Below are 20881 nucleotides of genomic sequence, written 5' to 3' on the forward strand. Positions count from 1 at the left end.
ATCATTAAAATTCAATACCTTAATAGTATAACCTAATGTAATACAATAGATGACAAAAGCAGTTTCAGATACATAATACAATAAAAGGAACTAACTTTAATTTATGTCCATAGCTCTTCGTTTATGAAAATATTTTAAATTTACACAAACAGATATTCATTTACCGTATAATAGCACCTGTCTTGTAAAAATGTTTTCAAAGCCACTTTGAATTTTTGTATTTTATATTTCATTGATGTGATGGAGTAGTTTTTTGTTAAGTTTTTGCCAGTTTTCAGCAGTTCATTTTGCCCAAGAATTATGCTTTCATGTTAATGATGGAAGTCTGATTTTTGCCTGGTGTCGTGTGCATGGGCTGTTTTAATTCCTGAAATTTTCTTTATGTATGTAATTATCTCAAGAATGTATAGGAATGGCAGTGGTAATATCTGGAGTGCTTTAAAAAGAGGTTTGCAAGAATTTCTGGTTGTGGCATTTTGAATTGCCCTAATATCCTCTTCTGTGCTATGAAACAGTTTTGCTTATTGTCGAATTTCCCCAAAATATTATCCGATGCAGGAATAGTGATTCCACTTGGGCATAACACACATTCTTTAGTGTTTCTTTTGTTGCACACCTAGCAAGTGTTTTTGTGGAATAGCATATTGTAATGTATTTGATGTGTGTGTTCCACTTCATGTTGTCCAAAATTCATAATCCTCGAAATTTTGTTGAGTTTATAATTTTTTATTAAATAGATTTATGATGGGGGCTAATGGATGTTTATTGTCTATGGTATGAAAGTGTATTGCAACAGTTTTCTGTATGTTAACAATGAGAATGTTTGTGATGAATCATTTTGTAATGTGTGTGTTGTGCAATTTTGTACTTCATATTATAGTATGCAGCAGTTTTGCTTTTTACCAGTAAATTTGTATCATTTGCAAATTTTATATATTTTTGGGAATCACTAGCTCATTCTAGGTGATTGACAAATATTAAGAACAACGCTGGGCCCAAGATAGAACCTTGGGGCACATCATACTTAATTTCTTTTCTTTTAAATTGGTAGGTGTACATAATGTTTTCTTCATGATGCGTAATTTCAACCATTTGCTCTCTGTTTTACAGATATGATGTCACCCACTCATGTACCGGGCCCCTAATACCTATATACTCTAATTTTTGTAGTAGTAAGTTTTGGTCTATCACATCAAAAACTTTTATGAGATCCAGAAATATTGCTGACACATGTTCTTCCTGGCCATAAATTCTTCGTTAAGAAAGTCAAAACTGGCAGTTTCTGTTGATCTGAGATTTTTGATCCCATGTTGGTTAATTGATACAAAATTGTTAATTGCTATAAATGAGATTGTCTTTTTTTTAAAAAAAACTTTTTCTGTTACTTTAGAAAAACTAGACTGCAGAAATATTGGTCTGTAGTTCTTTTCATTTGTCTGGTCTCCATTCTTGAAAAGAGATATTACCTTGGCTATTTTTAGTTTTTCTGGAAAAATACCACTATACAATCAAGAGCTGCAAAGATGAGTTAGGCTCTTAGTCAATACTGATGCACATTTTTAAATATGTAATCAGGGACATTGTCTATACCTGAAGAAAATTTTCGTTTTTAATATTCAGTACTTCCTTTTTATCTGTTGGATACAAAAGGATTGTTTTTTATTTAAGTTCTGCTTCCAAAAGCTGTTTTTTGCTGTTTTTTCCACCAATTTGTTTGCTATTTCTGTGAAATATGCATTAAATACATCAGCCATTTTGTGTAGGTCAGAATTTTTGTCTCCCTTTTTAGGCAGATTAATGTTACAATGTTTTCCCCATGTTTGGCAGTGCATTTGATACAAAATTGTTAATTTATGTGAATGAAGTCAGTCTTTTTTCGAAAAAGATTCCAGTATTTTAGGAAAACCAGACAGCAGAGCTATTGGTCTGTGTTTCTCTTCAGTTGGCTGGTCTCCCTTCTTGAAAGGAGGTCTTACGTTGGCCATTTTTACATGTTGTTTTCATATTATTTGTAGCTTTTTCCTTGTAGTTGTCATTTTTCAACTTTTTTGACCTTCTGATAACATTATTTAGGACCTGTTTGTATCTTATAAAATATGCATCAAATTCTGGATTTTTTTGGTTTGCTTGACTGTGGTATAGAGAAACCTTTTTTCTTCATTGAAGCTTTTATGCCTGAAATTATCCAACAACGTTTTTTATTTTTTCCTGGTTTTCCTTTTTTTGAGTGAGAAGCGCAGTTCAGCTGGAAGGTGCTTAGGAATTTATCAAATTTTTGATTTGCGTTGCTTCAGTTGCATTCTTCCTCCCACATATCTTTAGTTAAGCAGTTAATAAATGTATTTATGTTTGGTACACTGAAATTCCTAGTAGTTGTTAGTGATGTTTTGTGAAGATGTACAGGGTGTCCCAGTTTCACAGATATTATCTGTACAATATGATCCTCAGAACCTGTTGTGAAACATTTTGCATCACGTTTTGTAAGAATACCAGTAAATATTTGGTCTATTGCTGTGGTTGAAGTTTTTGTTACACCTGTTTCTGTTTCTATTGTAGGTTTCAAGTTGAATATTAAGAGGAGGTTCAATATGTCAGTTTATTGTTTTGATTCTACAGAAAAATCAATATTAAAGTCACCACAAATAATCATATCTCTATTCTTTTTAGATAACTTGCCATGGAGGTATTCTAAATTTTGTAGTAAAGTGTTCATCTCACTAGTTCTGTTTCAGCAGTTTGTTCCAGTGCGAAGCCAACTGAAAGAAAATCGCCGGGAAATAAACAGGTGGGCTATGTGATTTATGACAGTAAAGTTGGGCTCAAATGATTTTTTATGATACCATCTTGAGAACAATTTTACGGCAGCCAGTGGAAATGGTTGCTCATGACGCCACCGTAGTTTGTTGTATGTAGTTGTGGCGTCAATTTAGTTGCATGTGGTAATCCGGCTTGAAATGTATCTTTGCGATTGCGTTTAAATAGATGGCGATATACATCTGTGGTTGTAATGGCGGAATGTGAATTTTTTGTGTAGCGTCAGGGGAGGGTTTGTAGATGTTTAGTTGATTGTTTGTTTTTAGTATCTGTGGGTAACAGTGGCAGCTGTCTGTAGAGTGTCTTATTAATGATAGCTATATGCTGTGTCGCAACATGTTTAATACTGGTCTGGATAAACTAAACGCCTGTACCCACATTAGATCTTAACCTTAAAGTACTGTCCTTTCTGTAATTCTCAGTAGCAGCGTGGTTACGTTTTAGCAGTGTGTTTGTAACGTGGTTCAGAATTAAATGTTGTTTTGTGTTGTACGCTGTGTGTGTATGAAGAATAAAAGATCTTGAAATTCCCTGTATTGGAAACATGGATCCGTCGTACAATCAACGATTGGCGGGACCAGAAAATCAGTTCCTTCTAAATGATGTTGTTCCAGGGAATGGAATGACGGCTAGGGGGTCACGGAAGTTACCTAGTAAGTTTCTACTACCTTGTTCTTGATCGTGTTAATGATGCTGTTTCAGTGTGATAGGCTAAGTACGAGTAATTAGTTGCAACTTTTATTAGTGTCATAACCATTCGGGCAAGTGATCGTCTGGTTATGCACAAATACAGTAGATTTAAATTTGGAAAGAATACAGTTTTGCATTGTGGAAAATACCCATATCGTCCCGTTGATTTGCTGCACTGGAGAAGTACCTATCACAAGGAAGGTAGAATGTTGTATGGTTTTGGGTTCATTGTTCGAAGTTACGACTATGAAAAACTTAGAGCAGTCTTACTAAAACATTTAATCTAGGTAACTTTAGCAGTAAAAATTATTGCCAACTTTGGGGACATAAATATAAAAAGTTAAAATATGATATTCCCATATATTTCTGTTCACTGACGTCATATTGAGTAATTCTGCAAGTATAAGAAGTCCTTAACTATGGGAAAAAGTAGAAATATAGCCTGCCTGAAGGCTTGCACAAGTACATCTTATAAGGGATCTGTTAAAGTAAACCTAATAGTTATCAGTAAGCATAAGTACCATTACTTACACTCTAAATTTGACACCATTAAAATATTGTTTTAAATGTGTGGGTTCACATTCATGTAACCAATACATTCTATATCATAAAGTTCCATTAATGATGAATAAGATATATGAGGAATGTTACTAACTCTTTGTTGGTATTGAGTTACTTGCCTCAGATCAGTTGTAAGAAAAGCAATTGAAAATTTTGTAAATTATGTTAAAAGCTGCTGAAGGAGATCTTCATTTGATGTTACTGAAAGAGATTATCATGTGCCTAACTGGATAGGCCTAAAGATGAATATTCAATATTAGTCGTCATCTTTGACTAGTGACAAAGAAAACCCGAAGAATATCGTAAACAATATGGTGATTATGATGTGATATCAGTGGAAATTTTTCAAGCAGGCTAAGCTACAAATCAGTCTTGTTCCCATGGCCAGGTTCTTTGCTTCCACATTTGTTGGCTTCACCAACTAACAACCAAACTGTGAAAATGTACACCAGAACTTGATATCACAGAGGAATACTTAATACAAGTCGTCAGCTTTGACCAGTGATGTAGGAGACGTGTCCTTGACTATAGCTTGATCAACTGATTAACATATCTGTGTAGGCTCTTCAGTTTGTGGGGGTGTGATGAAAATTGCAAATTCAGATATGAAAAATGTAAATCCTTTTGGTCTTGTTTGATTCGTGGACTGAATAATAAAGTTTGTGCTGGGGTCATGAGATATACTCAATACTAGTTGTTGGCTTTGACCACTGATGTAAGGTACAAACATTCCGTCAAAGCCGATGACTAGTACTGAATATTTCTCATTACCTAAATAATAAAGTTTTTTGGGTGATATTCGACACTAGTCGTTGGGTTTGACCAGTGACATAGTGGTCGTGACAGTCCATCTCTGGTCAAAGCCAACGACTAGTATTGAGTATTTCTCATGACTCAACAAATTTTATTATTTTCATAAATCAAACAATACAGAAAGGTTTAAATATTTCGGATCTGAATTTGCACTTTTAATCCGACCCCCACAAACTGAAGAACCTATACACAGATACATTAATTAGTTGATCAAAACCTGTCATGAAAGAAGTTTGTGTCACGAGAATTTTGCTGGCACAGTAATGTGACGGTATATAGTTCCTGATTGTCAAGGTATGCATTAATATTTTTGATTAAATCCCAAATTTCTGTACATGAGATGCAAGTGTATTGTGATGATAACAATGATCTGTCTACTGACTGGGGCAATAAACACTATGGGTCCTGCTCAGTATCTTCATCCTTCTTTTTATCATAATCATCGACAATTACAATGACGCCTCGGAACTTTAATTAGAGCCAAGACACAAGCCCCTTACATGCATATGACAGAATCCTGCACTAGTGAACCAACTTCACAGAGGACAGGATTACTGTAAGTTCAGATCCCACTCTTCATCTTTGACCCATGATGACATCAAGATTGCAGCACACATATTTCGAGGATATTCAATATGGTGATCATGACACTACTCATTACATCCATGAACAAATGTAAATAACATGTGAATTACTTAACTCAAGCAATAAATGAAAGTAATTGGAAAAATGCACGAAGCAATTGGTGTTGGGTGGGGACAAACTAAATATATGATGATAAGAATAATGACATTGCTCCAAAACAAATATTAACCCAAAAAAGATGCAGACAAAATCTTCAACAATCAACCCAGCAAAAAATGCAAAAAAACACCATTGGTCATTCAAGTTTCACTTAACATAGGTAGGTGAACCAAATCTTACCACCAATATAAACTAATAAGTTGTTGTTGTTGTGGTCTTCAGTCCTGAGACTGGTTTGATGCAGCTCTCCATGCTACTCTATCCTGTGCAAGCTTCATCATCTCCCAGTACGTACTGCAGCCTACATCCTTCTGAATCTGCTTAATGTATTCATCTCTTGGTCTCCCTCTACGATTTTTACCCTCCACTCTGCCCTCCAATACTAAATTGGTGATCCCTTGATGCCTCAGAACATGTCCTACCAACCGATCCCTTCTTCTAGTCAAGTTGTGCCAAAAACTCCTCTTCTCTCCAATCCTATTCAATACCTTCTCATTAGTTATCTGATCTATCCATCTAATCTTCAGCATTCTTCTGTAGCACCACATTTCGAAACCTTGTATTCTCTTCTTGTCCAAACTATTTATCGTCCATGTTCCACTTCCGTACATGGCTACACTCCATACAAATACTTTCAGAAACGACTTCCTGACACTTAAATCTATACTCGATGTTAACAAATTTCTCTTCTTCAGAAACGCTTTCCTTGCCATTGCTAGTCTACATTTTATATCCTCTCTACTTCGACCATCATCAGTTATTTTGCTCCCCAAATAGCAAAACTCCTTTACTACTTTAAGTGTCTCATTTCCTAATCTAATTCTCTCAGCATCACCCGACTTAATTTGACTACATTCAATGATCCTCGTTTTGCTTTTGTTGATGTTCATCTTATATCCTCCTTTCAAGACACTGTCTATTCCGTTCAACTGCTCTTCTAAGTCCTTTGCTGTCTCTGAGTGAATTACAGTGTCATCGGTGAACCTCAAAGTTTTTATTTCTTCTCCATGGATTTTAATACCTACTCCGAATTTTTCTTTTGTTTCCTTTACTGCTTGCTCAATATACAGATTGAACATCGGGGAGAGGCTACAAGCCTGTCTCACTCCCTTCCCAACCACTGCTTCCCTTTCATGTCCCTCGACTCTTATAACTGCCATCTGGTTTCTGTACAAATTGTAAATAGCCTTTCGCTACCTGTATTTTACACCTGCCACCTTCAGAATTTGAAAGAGAGTATTCCAGTCAACATTGTCGAAAGCTTTCTCCAAGTCTACAAATGCTAGAAACGTAGGTTTGCCTTTTCTTAATCTAGCTTTTAAAATAAGTCGTAGGGTCAGTATTGCCTCACGTGTTTCCATATTTCTACAGAATCCAAACTGATCTTCCCCGAGGTCGGCTTCTACCAGATTTTTCATTCGTCTCTAAAGAATTCGCGTTAGTATTTTGCAGCCGTGACTTATTAAACTGATAGTTCGGTTATTTTCACATCTGTCAACGCCTGCTTTCTTTGGAATTGGAATTATTATATTCTTCTTGAAGTCTGAGGGTATTTCACCTGTCTCATACATTTTGCTCACCACATGGTAGAGTTTTGTCAGGACTGGCTCTCCTAAGGCTGTCAGTAGTTCTAATGGAATATTGTCTACTCCCGGGGCCTTGTTTCGACTTAGGTCTTTCAGTGCTCTATCCAACTCTTCACCCAGTATGATATCTCCCATTTCATCTTCATCTACATCCTCTTCCATTTCTATAACATTGCCCTCAAGTACATTGCCCTTGTATAAACCCTCTATATACTCCTTCCACCTTTCTGCTTTCCCTTCTTTCCTTAGAACTGGGTTCCCATCTGAGCTCTTGATATTCATACAAATCGTTCTCTTTTCTCCAAAGGTCTCTTTAATTTTCCTGTAGGCAGTATCTATCTTACCCCTAGTGAGATAAGCCTCTTCATCCTTACATTTGTCCTCTAGCCATGCCTGCTTAGCCATTTTGCACTTCCTGTCGATCTCATTTTTGAGACGTTTGTATTCCTTTTTGCCTGCTTCATTTACTGCATTTTTATATTTTCTCCTTTCGTCAATTAAATTCAATATTTCTTCTCATTTTTGAGACGTTTGTATTCCTTTTTGCCTGCTTCATTTACTGCATTTTTATATTTTCTCCTTTCGTCAATTAAATTCAATATTTCTTCTGTCACCCAAGGATTTCTACTAGCCCTCGTCTTTTTACCTACTTGATCCTCTGCTGCCTTCACTACTTCATCCCTCAAAGCTACCCATTCTTCTTCTGCTGTATTTCTTTACCCCATTCTTGTCAATTGTTCCCTTATGCTCTCCCTGAAACTCTGTACAACCTCTGGTTCTTTCAGTTTATCCAGGTCCCATATCCTTAAATTCCCACTTTTTGCAGTTTCTTCAGTTTTAATCTGCAGTTCATAACCAATAGATTGTGGTCAGAGTCCACATCTGCCCCTGGAAATGTCTTACAATTTAAAACCTGGTTCCTAAATCTCTGTCTTACCATTATATAGTGTATCTGAAACCTTTTAGTATCTCCAGGCTTCTTCCATGTATACAACCTTCTTTCATGATTCTTGAACCAAGTGTTAGCTATGATTAAGTTGTGCTCTGTGCAAAATTCTATCAGGCGGCTTCCTCTTTCATTTCTTAGCCCCAATCCATATTCACCTACTACGTTTCCTTCTCTTCCTTTTCCTACTGTCGAATTCCAGTCACCCATGGCTATTAAATTTTCGTCTCCCTTCACTATCTGAATAATTTCTTTTATGTCATCATACATTTCTTCAATTTCTTCGTCATCTGCAGAGCTAGTAGGCATATAGACTTGTACTACTGTCGTAGGTGTCGGCTTTGTGTCTATCTTGGCCACAACAATGCGTTCACTGTGCTGTTTGTAGTAGCTTACCCGCATTCCTATTGCTTTTTTCATTATTAAACCTACTCCTGCATTACCCCTATTTGATTTTGTATTTATAACCCTGTATTCACCTGACCAAAAGTCTTGTTCCTCCTGCCACCGAACTTCACTAATTCCCACTCTATCCAACTCTAACCTATCCATTTCCTTTTTTAAATTTTCTAACCTACCTGCCCGATTAAGGGATCTGACATTCCACGCTCCGATCCGTAAACGCCAGTTTTCTTTCTCCTGATAACAACATCCTGTTGAGTAGTCCCCGCCCGGAGATCCGAATGGGGGGCTATTTTACCTCCGAAATATTTTACCCAAGAGGACGCCATAATCATTTAACCATACAGTGAAGCTGCATGCCCTCAGGAAAAAATTACGGCCGTAGTTTCCCCTCGCTTTCAGCCATTCGCAGTACCAGCACAGCAATGCCGTTTTGGTTAGTGTTACAAGGCCAGATCAGTCAATCATCCAGACTGTTGCCCCTGCAACTACTGAAAAGGCTGCTGCCCCTCTTCAGGAACCATACGTTTGTCTGGCCTCTCAACAGATACCCCTCCATTGTGGTTGCACCTACGGTACGGCTATCTATGTCGCTGAGGCACGCAAGCCTCCCCACCAACGGCGAGGTCTATGGTTCATGCAGGGTACTAATAAGTACCCTGAAAATAACACCAAACTGAACTTAAATTACCAAACCTGAATCTCAACAAAAAAATTTTATATATATAGACACACACACACACACACACACACACACACACACACGCACACACGCCAGTGCCAGCTGAAGCCCCTCCCCAACAAAACATCTGGTGAGGTGGACAGAAAACAAAACACAGTCCCACAAGTCCAATGCGCCAGCTCCCCCCCCCCCCCCCCCCCCCCCAAAAAAAAAAAAAAAAAAAAAAAAAAAAAAAAAAAAAAAAAAAAAAAAAAAAAACCCACAGAGAGAGAGAGAGGAGGAGAAAAAGAAGAAGGAGGAGGGCCGCTTCCTATCACAATATACCAAACAACATTATAATTTTCCTGCACACTTTTCCTCCAACAGTATTCTTCAAGATGAAACTGTAGAGTCAAAGTACACCTCTTCCCATTCCTTGTAGCAGTCTTGAACCCCCCCCCCCCCCCCTTTCAAAACTCACAATACTTAATAAATTCAGTACACGTACTTCATGAAAGAATATCATTCCAACACACACTTACCACCCAGACCAGTTTCAAGTGCACACAACCAAATAGGATAGCTAACAAGAAAACCAATAATACATCAACAACAAAGTATCAGCCGGCCGCAGTGGCCGTGCGGTTAAAGGCGCTGCAGTCTGGAACCGCAAGACCGCTACGGTCGCAGGTTCGAATCCTGCCTCGGGCATGGATGTTTGTGATGTCCTTAGGTTAGTTTGGTTTAACTAGTTCTAAGTTCTAGGGGACTAATGACCTCAGCAGTTGAGTCCCATAGGGCTCAGAGCCATTGAACAAAGTATCACACAAGGCCATCCGAGATTGCTTGAATGGGGAATGTTTCCTAATGGCTCTCAAAATATTATCGCAACAGCACCTTCACATATACATGTCCCTGGTTTGGGAAGGAGAAACTGGTTAACTTCATCAACTTGCCATACTGGTGGTACCCAACACATTTGGCAAGTAAACTGAACAACTGTAGAAACTATATGATGTCAGCTAGTCATCCCCCCCTGGCAGTCATAATGACTGACTATTAAAGTTAACAGTTTGATCTCTACCTAGAAACAAACAAGAACCCACAACATTAAATTAATAAAATGAAAAAAATTCAAATGCTGAATTAACAGCTAAAAAAAGAGAAACAAACTTATAATTAATAATTGCTGATCTTCGATTCATAATCAAAACGTCCTTGGTCCTGGCTTCGAAACCCCCCTCCCCTCCTTGTCAAAGAGGGCGGAGGAGCGGAAAGGGTTTCAGGGCACTTTCTTGCGCTTGGAGTGGGAAACTGCCCCTAAAAGGTGGAAGAACCAGCAATGATTAATGGCATGAGGATGCAGAGGGCAACGGAAACACTGCATTAAAGACACACAAAGTGTATATCCACAGGAAATGTTGCCTGTAATTGAAAAAATGTCATGATGATCTGTCCATTGGCAAAAGATTCCAGAATAGTCCCCTATTCAGATCTCTGAGAAGGGACTGCCAAGGGGGAGGTGACCGCGAGAAAAAGATTGAATGATCAACAAAAGGATAATGTTCAGTGAGTCAGTGTGTGGAATGTCAGGAGCTTGAATGTAGTAGGGAAGCTAGAAAATCTGGAAAGGGAAATGCAAAGTCTCAACCTAGAAATTGTAGAGGTCAGTAAAGTGAAATGGAAAGAAGACAAGGATTTCTGGTCAGATGAGTATAGGGTAATATCAACAGCAGCAGAATAGGTATAATGGGAGTAGGATTTGTTATGAATAGGAACATAGGGCACAGTGTGTGTTACTGTGAACAGTTCATTTATAGGGTGAAGTTCTCTAAGGCTGTAGATAAAGCAGTAAAGAATAGTCCAGTAGGCAGTAGAGTTGAAGAGGAATGGACATCTCTGAAAGGGCAGTCACAGAAGCTGGAAAGATAAACATAGGTACAAAGAAGAGCAGTATGTCATCCTGAGTGGGGTGACTTCAGGTGTGCCCCAGGGCAGCGTAATAGGTCCACTGCTTTTTACGATTTACATTACCATTAGACTGTTTGCCGATGATGCTGTAGTCTACAGCAAAGCAGTATCACATGAAATTTGTGAATGAATCAATGAGTGTTTGCAGAAAATAAATGCGTAGTGTAATGACTGACAGTTATCTCTCAATATTAGTAAGTGTAACCTACTTCGTATAACAAGACGAAAATCCCCATTAATGTACGAGTAAAAAATAAATGCCCGGTCTTTGGAAGCGATAACATCTGTCAAGTATCTGGGTGTGACTATTCGAAATGATCTCAAATGGAATGATAGGATTACACAAGTAACGGGCAAGGTGAACTTTAGATTGTGGTTTATTGTTAGAATCCTGAAGTGATGTAGCCCTTCAACATAGGAAATTGCTTCCAATATGTTAGTTCGTTCAGTATTAGAGTACTGTTCGTCTGTATGGGACCCTTACCAGTTGGGTCTGATTCAAGAGTTTGAGAAGGTCCAAAGAAGAGCAGCAAGATTCATAACTTGTTACATTTAGCCATTGCGAGAACATTACAAATCTCATAGAAAGTTTTAAGTGGGACACACTTGCAGATAGACGACATGCTAAACAGAAGGGCCTGCTCACTAAATTCAGAAATCCTATCTTTGCTGAGGATGTAGAATATATATTATTACCACCAACTTTCAAATCATGCAATGATCACCATTCAAACATAAGGGAAATTAGAGCTTGTTCTGAGGCGTTCAGACAATCGTTTTCCCTCGCGTGATCCGTGAGTGGAACAGGGGGGAGGGGGGGGGGGGCGGCGGCAAATTGTGCCCTCCGCCACACACCACTTGATGGCTAGTGGAGTATGTCGATGTAGATGTAACTGCAAAGAAACCATGGGTAACAGAAGAAATACTTCAGCTAATCGATGAAAGAAGAAAGTACAAACATGTTAAGGGGTGTTCAGGAATACAGAAATAGAAGTTGCTGAGGAATAAAATAAACAGGAAATGCATGGAAGCTAAGATGAAATGGCTGTGTAAAAAATGTGAATAAGTTGAAGAGAAAGAAAAAAAAGATAGTCTGAAGGATTGGCTCAGCATATAGAAAAGTCAAAACAACCTTCAGTGAAATTAAAAGCAAGAGTGCTAACATTAGGGTTGCAACCGAATTATTTTTGTTAAATGCACAGGGGAGAGTGGGTAGGTGGGAAGAGTACATGGAAGGAAGATTTGTCTGATGTGATAGAAGATGAAACAGGAGTAGATTTAGAAGAGCTCGGGCAGAATCTGAATTTAAGAGAGCTTTGGAGGACTTTAGATCAAATGAGGCAGAAAGGATTGATAACATTCCATCAGAATTTCTAAAATCATTAGGGGAAGTGGCAACAAAACGACTATTCACGTTGGTGTGTAGGATGTATGAGAGTGCCAATATACCGTGTGACTTTCAGAAAAATATCATTGACACAATTCTGAAGACTGCAAGAGCTGACAAGTGCAAGAATTATCGTACAATCAGCTTACAGCTCATGCATCCAAGTTGCTGACAAGAATAATATATGGATGAATGGAAAAGAAAGTTGAGGATGTGTTAAATAACAATAAGTTTGGCTTTAGGACAGGTAAGGGCACCAGAGAGGCAATTCTGACATTGCAGTTGATAATGGAAGCAAGACTAAAGAAAACTCAAGACACATTCTTAGGATTTGACCTAGAAAAATTGTTTGACAATGAAAAATTGTGCAAGATGTTCAAAATTATGAGAATAACGGGTAAGCTATAGGGAGAGGCAGATAATGTACAAAATGTACAAGGACCAAGAGGGAATAATAAGAGTGGATGCTCAAGAACAAAATGCTCAGATTAAAAATGGTGTAAGACAGGGATGCAGTCTTTCGTCCCTAGTGTCCAATCTTTGCATCAAAGAAGCAATTATGGAAATAAAAGAAAGGTTGAGGAGTTTTATTAAAATCCAAGGTGAAAGGATATCAGTGATATGATTTGCGGATGACATTGCTAGCCTGGGTGAAAGTGAAGAAGAATTACATGATCTGCTGAGTGGAATGGACGGTCTAATGAGTACAGAATATGGATTGACAGTAAATTGAAGAAAGACGAAAGTAATGAGAAATAGTCGAAATGAGAACAGCAAGAAACTTAACATCAGGATTGATGGTAACAAAGGGGATAAAGTTAAGGAATTCTGACACCTAGGCAGCAAAATAACCAGTGACAATGGAGCAAGGGCGACATGAAAAGCAAACTAGAAGTGGCAAAAATGGCATTCCTGGCCAAGAGAACTCTATTAGTATCAAACATAGGCCTTAATTTGTCGAAGAAATTTTTGAGAATATATGTTTTAAACACAGCATTGTATGGTAGTGAAATGTGGACTGTAGGGAGAACTGGGACAGAAGAGAATTGAAGCATTTGAAATGTGGTGCTATAGGTGAGTGTTGAAAATTAGGTGGACTGATAAGGTAAGGAATGAGGAGGTGCTGTGCAGAAGTGGAGAGGAAAGGAATATGTGGAAAAAACTGACAAGGAGAAGGGGCAGGATGATAGGACATCTGTTAAGACATCAGGGACTGATTTCCATGGTACTAGAGAGCAAAAACTGTAGAGAAAGACAGAAATTGGAATACGTCCAACAGATAGTTGAGGACATACTGCAGGTTGCAAGAGGTGAAGAGGTTGGCACAGGAGAGAAATTCAGTTTGGGGTGTATTAAATCAGTCAGAAGACTGATGGAAAGGAAAAAAAGGGGGGGGGGGGAAATAGGCATCGCACAACACAACACAGTTACTGCATGGATCAAAGCTGACAGGCAGAATCACAACTATCGGTTGACCCCAAATGACTTATTGAGAAGGCAGCATCCTTTTCTCGTACCATAATCTACTTTTACTACTGTAGTGATTGTTGATTTCTTTGTTTTGGAAATAGAAGTTTCTTAATTACAGTCTGTTTTTATTTCATTTGTTTACATTTTATTTTTATGAGTAGTTTCAGGGCCGCAGCCCTATTGTCAACTACTCCCATGTAAAAATAAAACATAAAATGTATGAGTCTCATAAAAAAAACATAAAAGTTTTGTTAAATTACAGTATGAAAGAATTATAGTTCCATTAATTTATGTAGTGTACAATGGGAGACTGTTCCTTGCAAAACATGAAATGTAGTTTCCGCTACTGACAGTTACGTAATCTACAAGCAAATTGCTTATTTCATTGTAGGAATAAAACAGGATGATGCACTTAAAGGCAGTGAAACTGTCAAGAAGCAACAATTATAAACCATACAATAAAAATAATTATATAATTGACATTTGTTGTCAAGAGCAGAACTAATCTCCTGGACATATATTTGATGCAGCTATAGAAATCTTAGAATGTGTCTTATATCTATGCTTTGCAGAAAGTGCAATATGAGATCATATGGATGGCGGTATGGTAAGCAGATTGTGAGATGTAACATTCTGGCTTAAATGCACTAAAAATGAGATTTTAATGTTGATCAACACCGACAAACATTGGAAGAATATACAAAGATCAACAGAACAATATTTGTCATTGGATCATGCTGAGTGAAGGAAAAGAACATGCTTGGCCCCTCATGCCCATGGCCTTTCTGCTGTTGAACTTTCCCTCTCCCAATGCCCATGCAACTCCAAACTCTCTAGCTCTTTCCTTATACACCTTACCAGTTATATCCTCTTGCACAACTATTACTCCATTGAGGGGAGGATACACAAACATGTCTGTGGCACAGCCGTTTGCACCGGTGTGGCACCATCCTATGCCAACCTGTTTATGGGCCTTGTAGAGGGAACCTGCCAAACCTCCCAAGACATTAAACACCTTATGTGGTTCAAGTTCTTTCATATATTCAAGATTTGTATTCAGAGATGAGACATCCTTTCCTGATTTCTCTACAGCATCAGCACCTCCCCAACTACTTCGCCTGCCCCACTACTGGATCCCTACTCATCATTGTTGATGACACTTCCCTGTACACTAATGTCCCTCATGCCCTTGGCCTTGCTGCTATTGATCACCTTCGTGCACATTGTTTCTGCACCCCCTCTGATGGCTCCATCCATACCATGGCAACTGTCACCCCTTCTACCCCAAAAAATCACTCCAATTTGGCTTGGGTGTCCATTCACAACATATCTGCGGTGACAAAAAGGAGAAGCCCCTTGCCCATTGTGATGAACCTCTCTTGAAGACCTTCAAAGGCAGTCACTACCCCACAAAACCTAGTCCGCAAACAGATTTCCTGCATCATATCCTCACCCCCCCCCCCCCCCCCCAAATCCTCTCAACAATCCTGAGAACCAGCTGCGAAATTACCCCTTCATCACCCAATATTTACCAACCTGGACTGGAGCAGCTCAACCATGTTTTTCGCCAGGGCTTTGGCTGTCATTATGCCCAAAAACAAGGGATATCCTACCCATGATCCTTTCCACCCATCTTAAAGGGGTAATCCACTGCCACCCAAAGTACACAACTTCTTGGTCCATCCCTATGCCACTCCCGCCTTCCATCCCATACCACAGGAGTCATAACCATGTGGAAAGCCCAGGTGCAAAAACCTGCCTGGTTTACACATCCAGCAAACGTGCTCCAGTCTTGTCAAAGGCTTTCGTATACTATCAGAGGCAGGCTCACCTGCACATTCTGCATAGCATTTTATGTGGGCATAACCACCAAACAGCTGCCCACCAGAATGAACGGCTGCCGCCAAAATCTACCCAAGAACAGGGTTGACCACCCAGGGGTGCTAAAGGTCGCGGGGCACAACATCCTTGAGTTCAGTGGCTGCATCACAATCCATGCCATCTGTATCCTTCCTTCAAGCACCAGTTTTTCTGAGCTAAGCAGGTGGATGTTAATCTTTCAACATGTCCTTCACTCCTACATTCCTCCTGGTGTCATTCTCCGCTGACCCACTGCGCACATGCCGTCTATGCAACAGTCTCCCTTCCTCTGTACTCTCATCCCTTCCCATTTGACACCTCCATGTCATTGTTGTTAGGTCCTTGCACGAACTAACTGGCGTCAGCTAGTGTGTCCCATGCCTTCTCCATACACCTGCTGCCCACGTCCCCTATTCCTAGTCCAGACACTGGCTACCCTGCTCTGAACTGCTAGCTACACTCCCCAACCCCTTTCTCCCACTTCCCTACTCATCTGTCTCTGTCCACCTGGTCCATCTGCCATACTGTTATCCTGGCACTTTGTGTTCAGCCAGTGCAGTGTAGCTGCTTAGGTGTGTGTGTGTGTGTGTGTGTGTGTGTGTGTGTGTGTGTGTGTGTGTGTGTGTGTGTGTGTGTGTGTATTCTAGCTGCTCATCAGAGGTTTTTTCTGGAAGCTAACAAGTTTCCATTCTTTTTGTGTGCCTGTCAGTGACTCAGTGCTTCAATATTTGCTTAGTGGTCTCCTTGACTCCTAAAGAGTTAAAAAAAACACTCTTCAAATCCATGTACATATAAAATTGTATTCAAATGGACTTTTGCTGACGCAAGTAAATGAGCAACAGCTGGCTGGCATATGAAAAAGATCATCTGTTATACCTGTATGAGATATAGCAAAGTAACGGCTGTAATCAGATTAAAAGGCTAGAATTTAAAAATAATAACAAAAATAAAAATGAACTGTAGCTGTGGTGCTTCTACTTATCAAAACAAATAATTTATTAAGTGCATACTTGCAAATAGAATTCTCTTTTAAAAATAATGGAAATGATCATATTGAGTTGTTTCTGTAGGAATAATCTTGAATACTGAATGAAAGAGAGCACATAGAAAATATACTGCAGTGTTTTACGGATTTTGGTGTGTACAAACCTTGATTATGATAACTTATTGTGTACATAAGTGACGATTTTGATCAAGTAGCAGATAATTCCTCCAATAGAATTTTTGGAATATTGTAAACTGGGTTCAGGAAATCATCCAACCTTAGGGATAGGGAAACAATGGAACTCCAGTTGCAGACATGTGTACATGTAATGTGGATGAGGGATTAATTATAACATTGATGAAACATTAGTATAAATACAAAACTATTGTAATTTTTTGTAGATCTGCAGCACGTAGTACACTGAGGTAACAGAAGTCAATATATACCACCCAATATCATGTTGGATCTCCTTTTGCCTGGCTTAGTGCACCAACTCGATGTAGCATGGACCCAAAAGTTGTCGGAAATCCTCTACGAAAATATTGAGTCATGTCGCCTCTATATCCAACAACAATTGTGAAAGTGTTGTCAGTGCAGGATTTTGTGCACAAACTGACTTTTCGGTTATGTCCCACAAACGTTGGATGGAATTCATATTGGGCCAAATCTTTTGCTTGATTTGTCCAGAATGTTCTTCAAACTAATCACGAGCAATTGTAGCCTGGTGTCATGGCACATTGTCATCCATAAAAATTTCATCGTTGCTTGGGAACATGAATTCCATGAATGGCTGCAAATTGTCTGCGACTAGCCGAATGTAACCATAGTTGGACTGGAGGACCCATCCATTCCATGTAAACACAGTCAACACCATTATGGAGCCACCACCAACTTGCACAGTGCATCGTTGACAACTGGGTCCATGGCTTCATTGGCTTCATGGGATCTGCGCCACATTTGAATCCATCATTAGCTGTTACCAACTGAAATCTGACTCATCCGAGCAGGCCATGGTTTTCCAAGTGTCTGTGGTCCAGCCATGGTTTTCCAAGTGTCTGTGGTCCAGCCATGGTTTTCCAAGTGTCTGTGGTCCAACCATCATGGTCATGAGCCAGGGGAGGCATTGCAGCCAGTGTATTGCTATTAGCAAAGGCACTCGTGTTGGTCATCTGCTGCCATAGCCCATTAACTCCAAATTTCACCACACTGTCCTAATGGATACATTCATAGTTACTTAGTGGAGATGTCATCACCTAATGCACATTCGAGGAGACTTATAATGTGCTTTAAGTGATGATGTCCACAAAACATTTTGTTGACCATAAAGTGAGCATGATCTTGGAGCCATGAATATTCAGTTTGGCTGTCGACATGGAAGTTTGGCCAGCATATCCCCATAATTTTTTGTGTTTAGGGTTATTGTAATGAACCCATTTATCATCCACAGTCACAATGTGATGCAGAAATCACTTCCGTTTTTGCATCTGAAGCAAATGTTCACAAACACACAAATGCTGTTCAACGTCTCTTGGTTTCAGCTCTCATGGGATCCAAGTTCCTTCCTTCTGAACCATGCCCATAGCCTTGAGATGTTTTGAAATGGCTTGCTGTGTCACTCCCTCTAATCATGCCAATTCTTCTTGAGTTTGACACGTGTCTTCACTTAGCAATGTCTCCAATTCTGCATCTTTGAAAACATTCTCTCTTCCACCACTATGCCGATCTACGACATTAAAATCACCGTTCTTGAAGCGTTGAAACCACTCACGACACAATCTTTCGCTAATAATGTCCTTACCATATGTACTTGAGAGCATTCGATGAGACTCGGCTGAAGTTTTCTTAATATTGAAACAAAACAGTAACACCTCCCGCAAATGATGAGAATTAGACTTGTAAACCGACATTTTCAATCAAGAACAACTTTATGATGCAGACACAAATCTAATGTTTGAATGAGGTTATGTTGACGGAGGTCCAAGCTAACTGCCTGATGTGTGCAATCTGTTTCTTTCGACCACTACTTACTGTTGTCGCCACCTATTGGCAAATGGCGGAAGCAAAGTTGTACACCTTGTAACTTGTCAAGGCCATTTGCTGTTTGACCTGCTGGTTAGTAAATAAAAAAGTTCTTTCGAATTATGATACCAACTGTGTGACTGGGTTGAAACTAAGTGAAACAGAACAGAGTATATAATTTCTGTTGTATACAGAAGACATCACAAATGGTGAAAACAGGATCCATTGTGGCATATAGAAGTGCGGTAGTACCCTTACTATTCACTGAATAGATTAGCAGCTTACTTTAAATGTACAGAAATTTAAAAATGTGCAATTTGCAAAACAAACTCAATGAGTCACAGTTGGAATTGGCTTACTCATGCAAATACCTGGGTGTAACAATTTTTAGGTAGGCCTATAAGAAATGGAATGACCACCCAAGCTAAGTCATTGGTAAAGCATGTGGAAGACTGTGGTTCATTGGTAGGATACAAGGAAAATGTAATCAGTGTACAGAGGAGATTACTTACAAAGCAATTGGTGACTCATCCTAAAATATTACTGAAGTGTGTGGGGCCCTTACCAAATAGAACATAGAAAATGCAAAAGAAGGGCAGCACAAATGGTCACAGGTTTGTTTAACACATGGGGCAGAAAGTCACAAAGATGATGAAAAATCTGAGCAAGCAGACATTTGGAGATAGATGCCATCTACACCACAAAAGTGTGCTTACAAAGTTTCGAGAACCGGCATAAGTGTGGTCTGTAGGAATACACTACAACTCCGTACATATTCCTCCTGTGGGAATCATGAAGTCTAATTGCAGCATGCACAGAGGCATTTAGGGAGTCACTTTTCCCACACTTCACATGTGAATGGAACAGCAAGAATCTCAAAAAGCTGGTAGGATGGAAAGTACCTTCTGCATGGATTTCACAGTGGTTTGCTGAATGTAGATGTAGATGACATTGTTGGTTTTCTGAGGCAGTGTACAAACAACACTGTTGTTCATAGGAAAATCAAATAATTAGGCTATTGTAGCAGTGTACGAGATGTCTCGCAGGTGATCAATGCTCAGTGCAGAGAGTAGCACTTGATGTTCAGCATAAACATCATAATATTCATAATTTGACAAAAAATACTCAGTGTTGTTTTACACCACAATTGAACAGTATCTAGTGTAGTTATAACTACAAAAATCTAGTTATGATGAAGACTAATACCAGACTGTGATGCATTGGAAGAATAATGAAGTATTGTCTCATGTGCATATGAAGTCATATATAAACACTCATCCTATCTGTTGAGTATCTTTCATCATTTTTCATTCTCATACGAGTTCATATAAATGTAACATAAAGACCAAAAAGATTCAAAGAAGAACTGTGTGATTTGTCTGACACTTGTTTAGTCAGTGCAAGACTTTGACAGCAGTGCTCAGTAATTTGCACGGGAAAATGCTGCAACAAAGTTTATGTGAACCACATAAAAGCCTAATCCTAAAATTCCAATGGTGTGCATTTCAAAATGTGCCAGGAAACATATTACTTCCTCCCACATATATCTAACACAAAAGATTTGATGTGGAAATTGAAGAATTATAAACTTAAAATGGGTATGTGCCAAAAGTCCTTGCACACTATCATGGAATGGATCAGAAAGGGGCTGAAAGATACTCATACACTACTTACCATCCACTCACTGTACACTGTACGGTGGCTCGCAAGATATTTATGTGAATGAAAGAAGACACTTCCCTTGTTATTACAAAAATCATTTTGAACATTCTAATCCCTCTATGCCACCTGCATGTGATACCAACACAAAAGGTTGACTGAAGTGTGGTATGAGCTAAGTGTGAGTGGGCTGTCTGTGTCACTGAGGTGTACGATTTCCATCATGTTCCCCCTGAGCAATTACTTTCAAACAGCTGTTGCAATTTGTGTCAGGCATAGTCACTGTATGTTCCAAAGTGAATTTATTAACGAA

At 39.0% G+C, this 20881-nt stretch overlaps 1 protein-coding gene across 3 annotated transcripts in view; it reads left to right on the forward strand.

The window, feature by feature from the left end:
• Positions 1-2995: 2995 nt before the first annotated feature.
• The window catches only part of LOC124789851 (equilibrative nucleoside transporter 1), a 96030-nt gene continuing 78144 nt past the window's right edge, over positions 2996-20881 (forward strand). For 2 of the 3 annotated variants that reach the window (XM_047257358.1, XM_047257360.1), the window contains exon 1: positions 2996-3467. In XM_047257358.1, coding sequence (XP_047113314.1) covers positions 3359-3467 — 109 coding nt within the window. In that variant the 5' untranslated portion in view covers positions 2996-3358. The remainder of the gene's footprint in view (positions 3468-20881) is intronic. The other variant, XM_047257359.1, reaches the window with a different exon arrangement.

This window comes from Schistocerca piceifrons, chromosome 3, assembly GCF_021461385.2.
Source record: "Schistocerca piceifrons isolate TAMUIC-IGC-003096 chromosome 3, iqSchPice1.1, whole genome shotgun sequence".
Taxonomy (NCBI): domain Eukaryota; kingdom Metazoa; phylum Arthropoda; class Insecta; order Orthoptera; family Acrididae; genus Schistocerca; species Schistocerca piceifrons.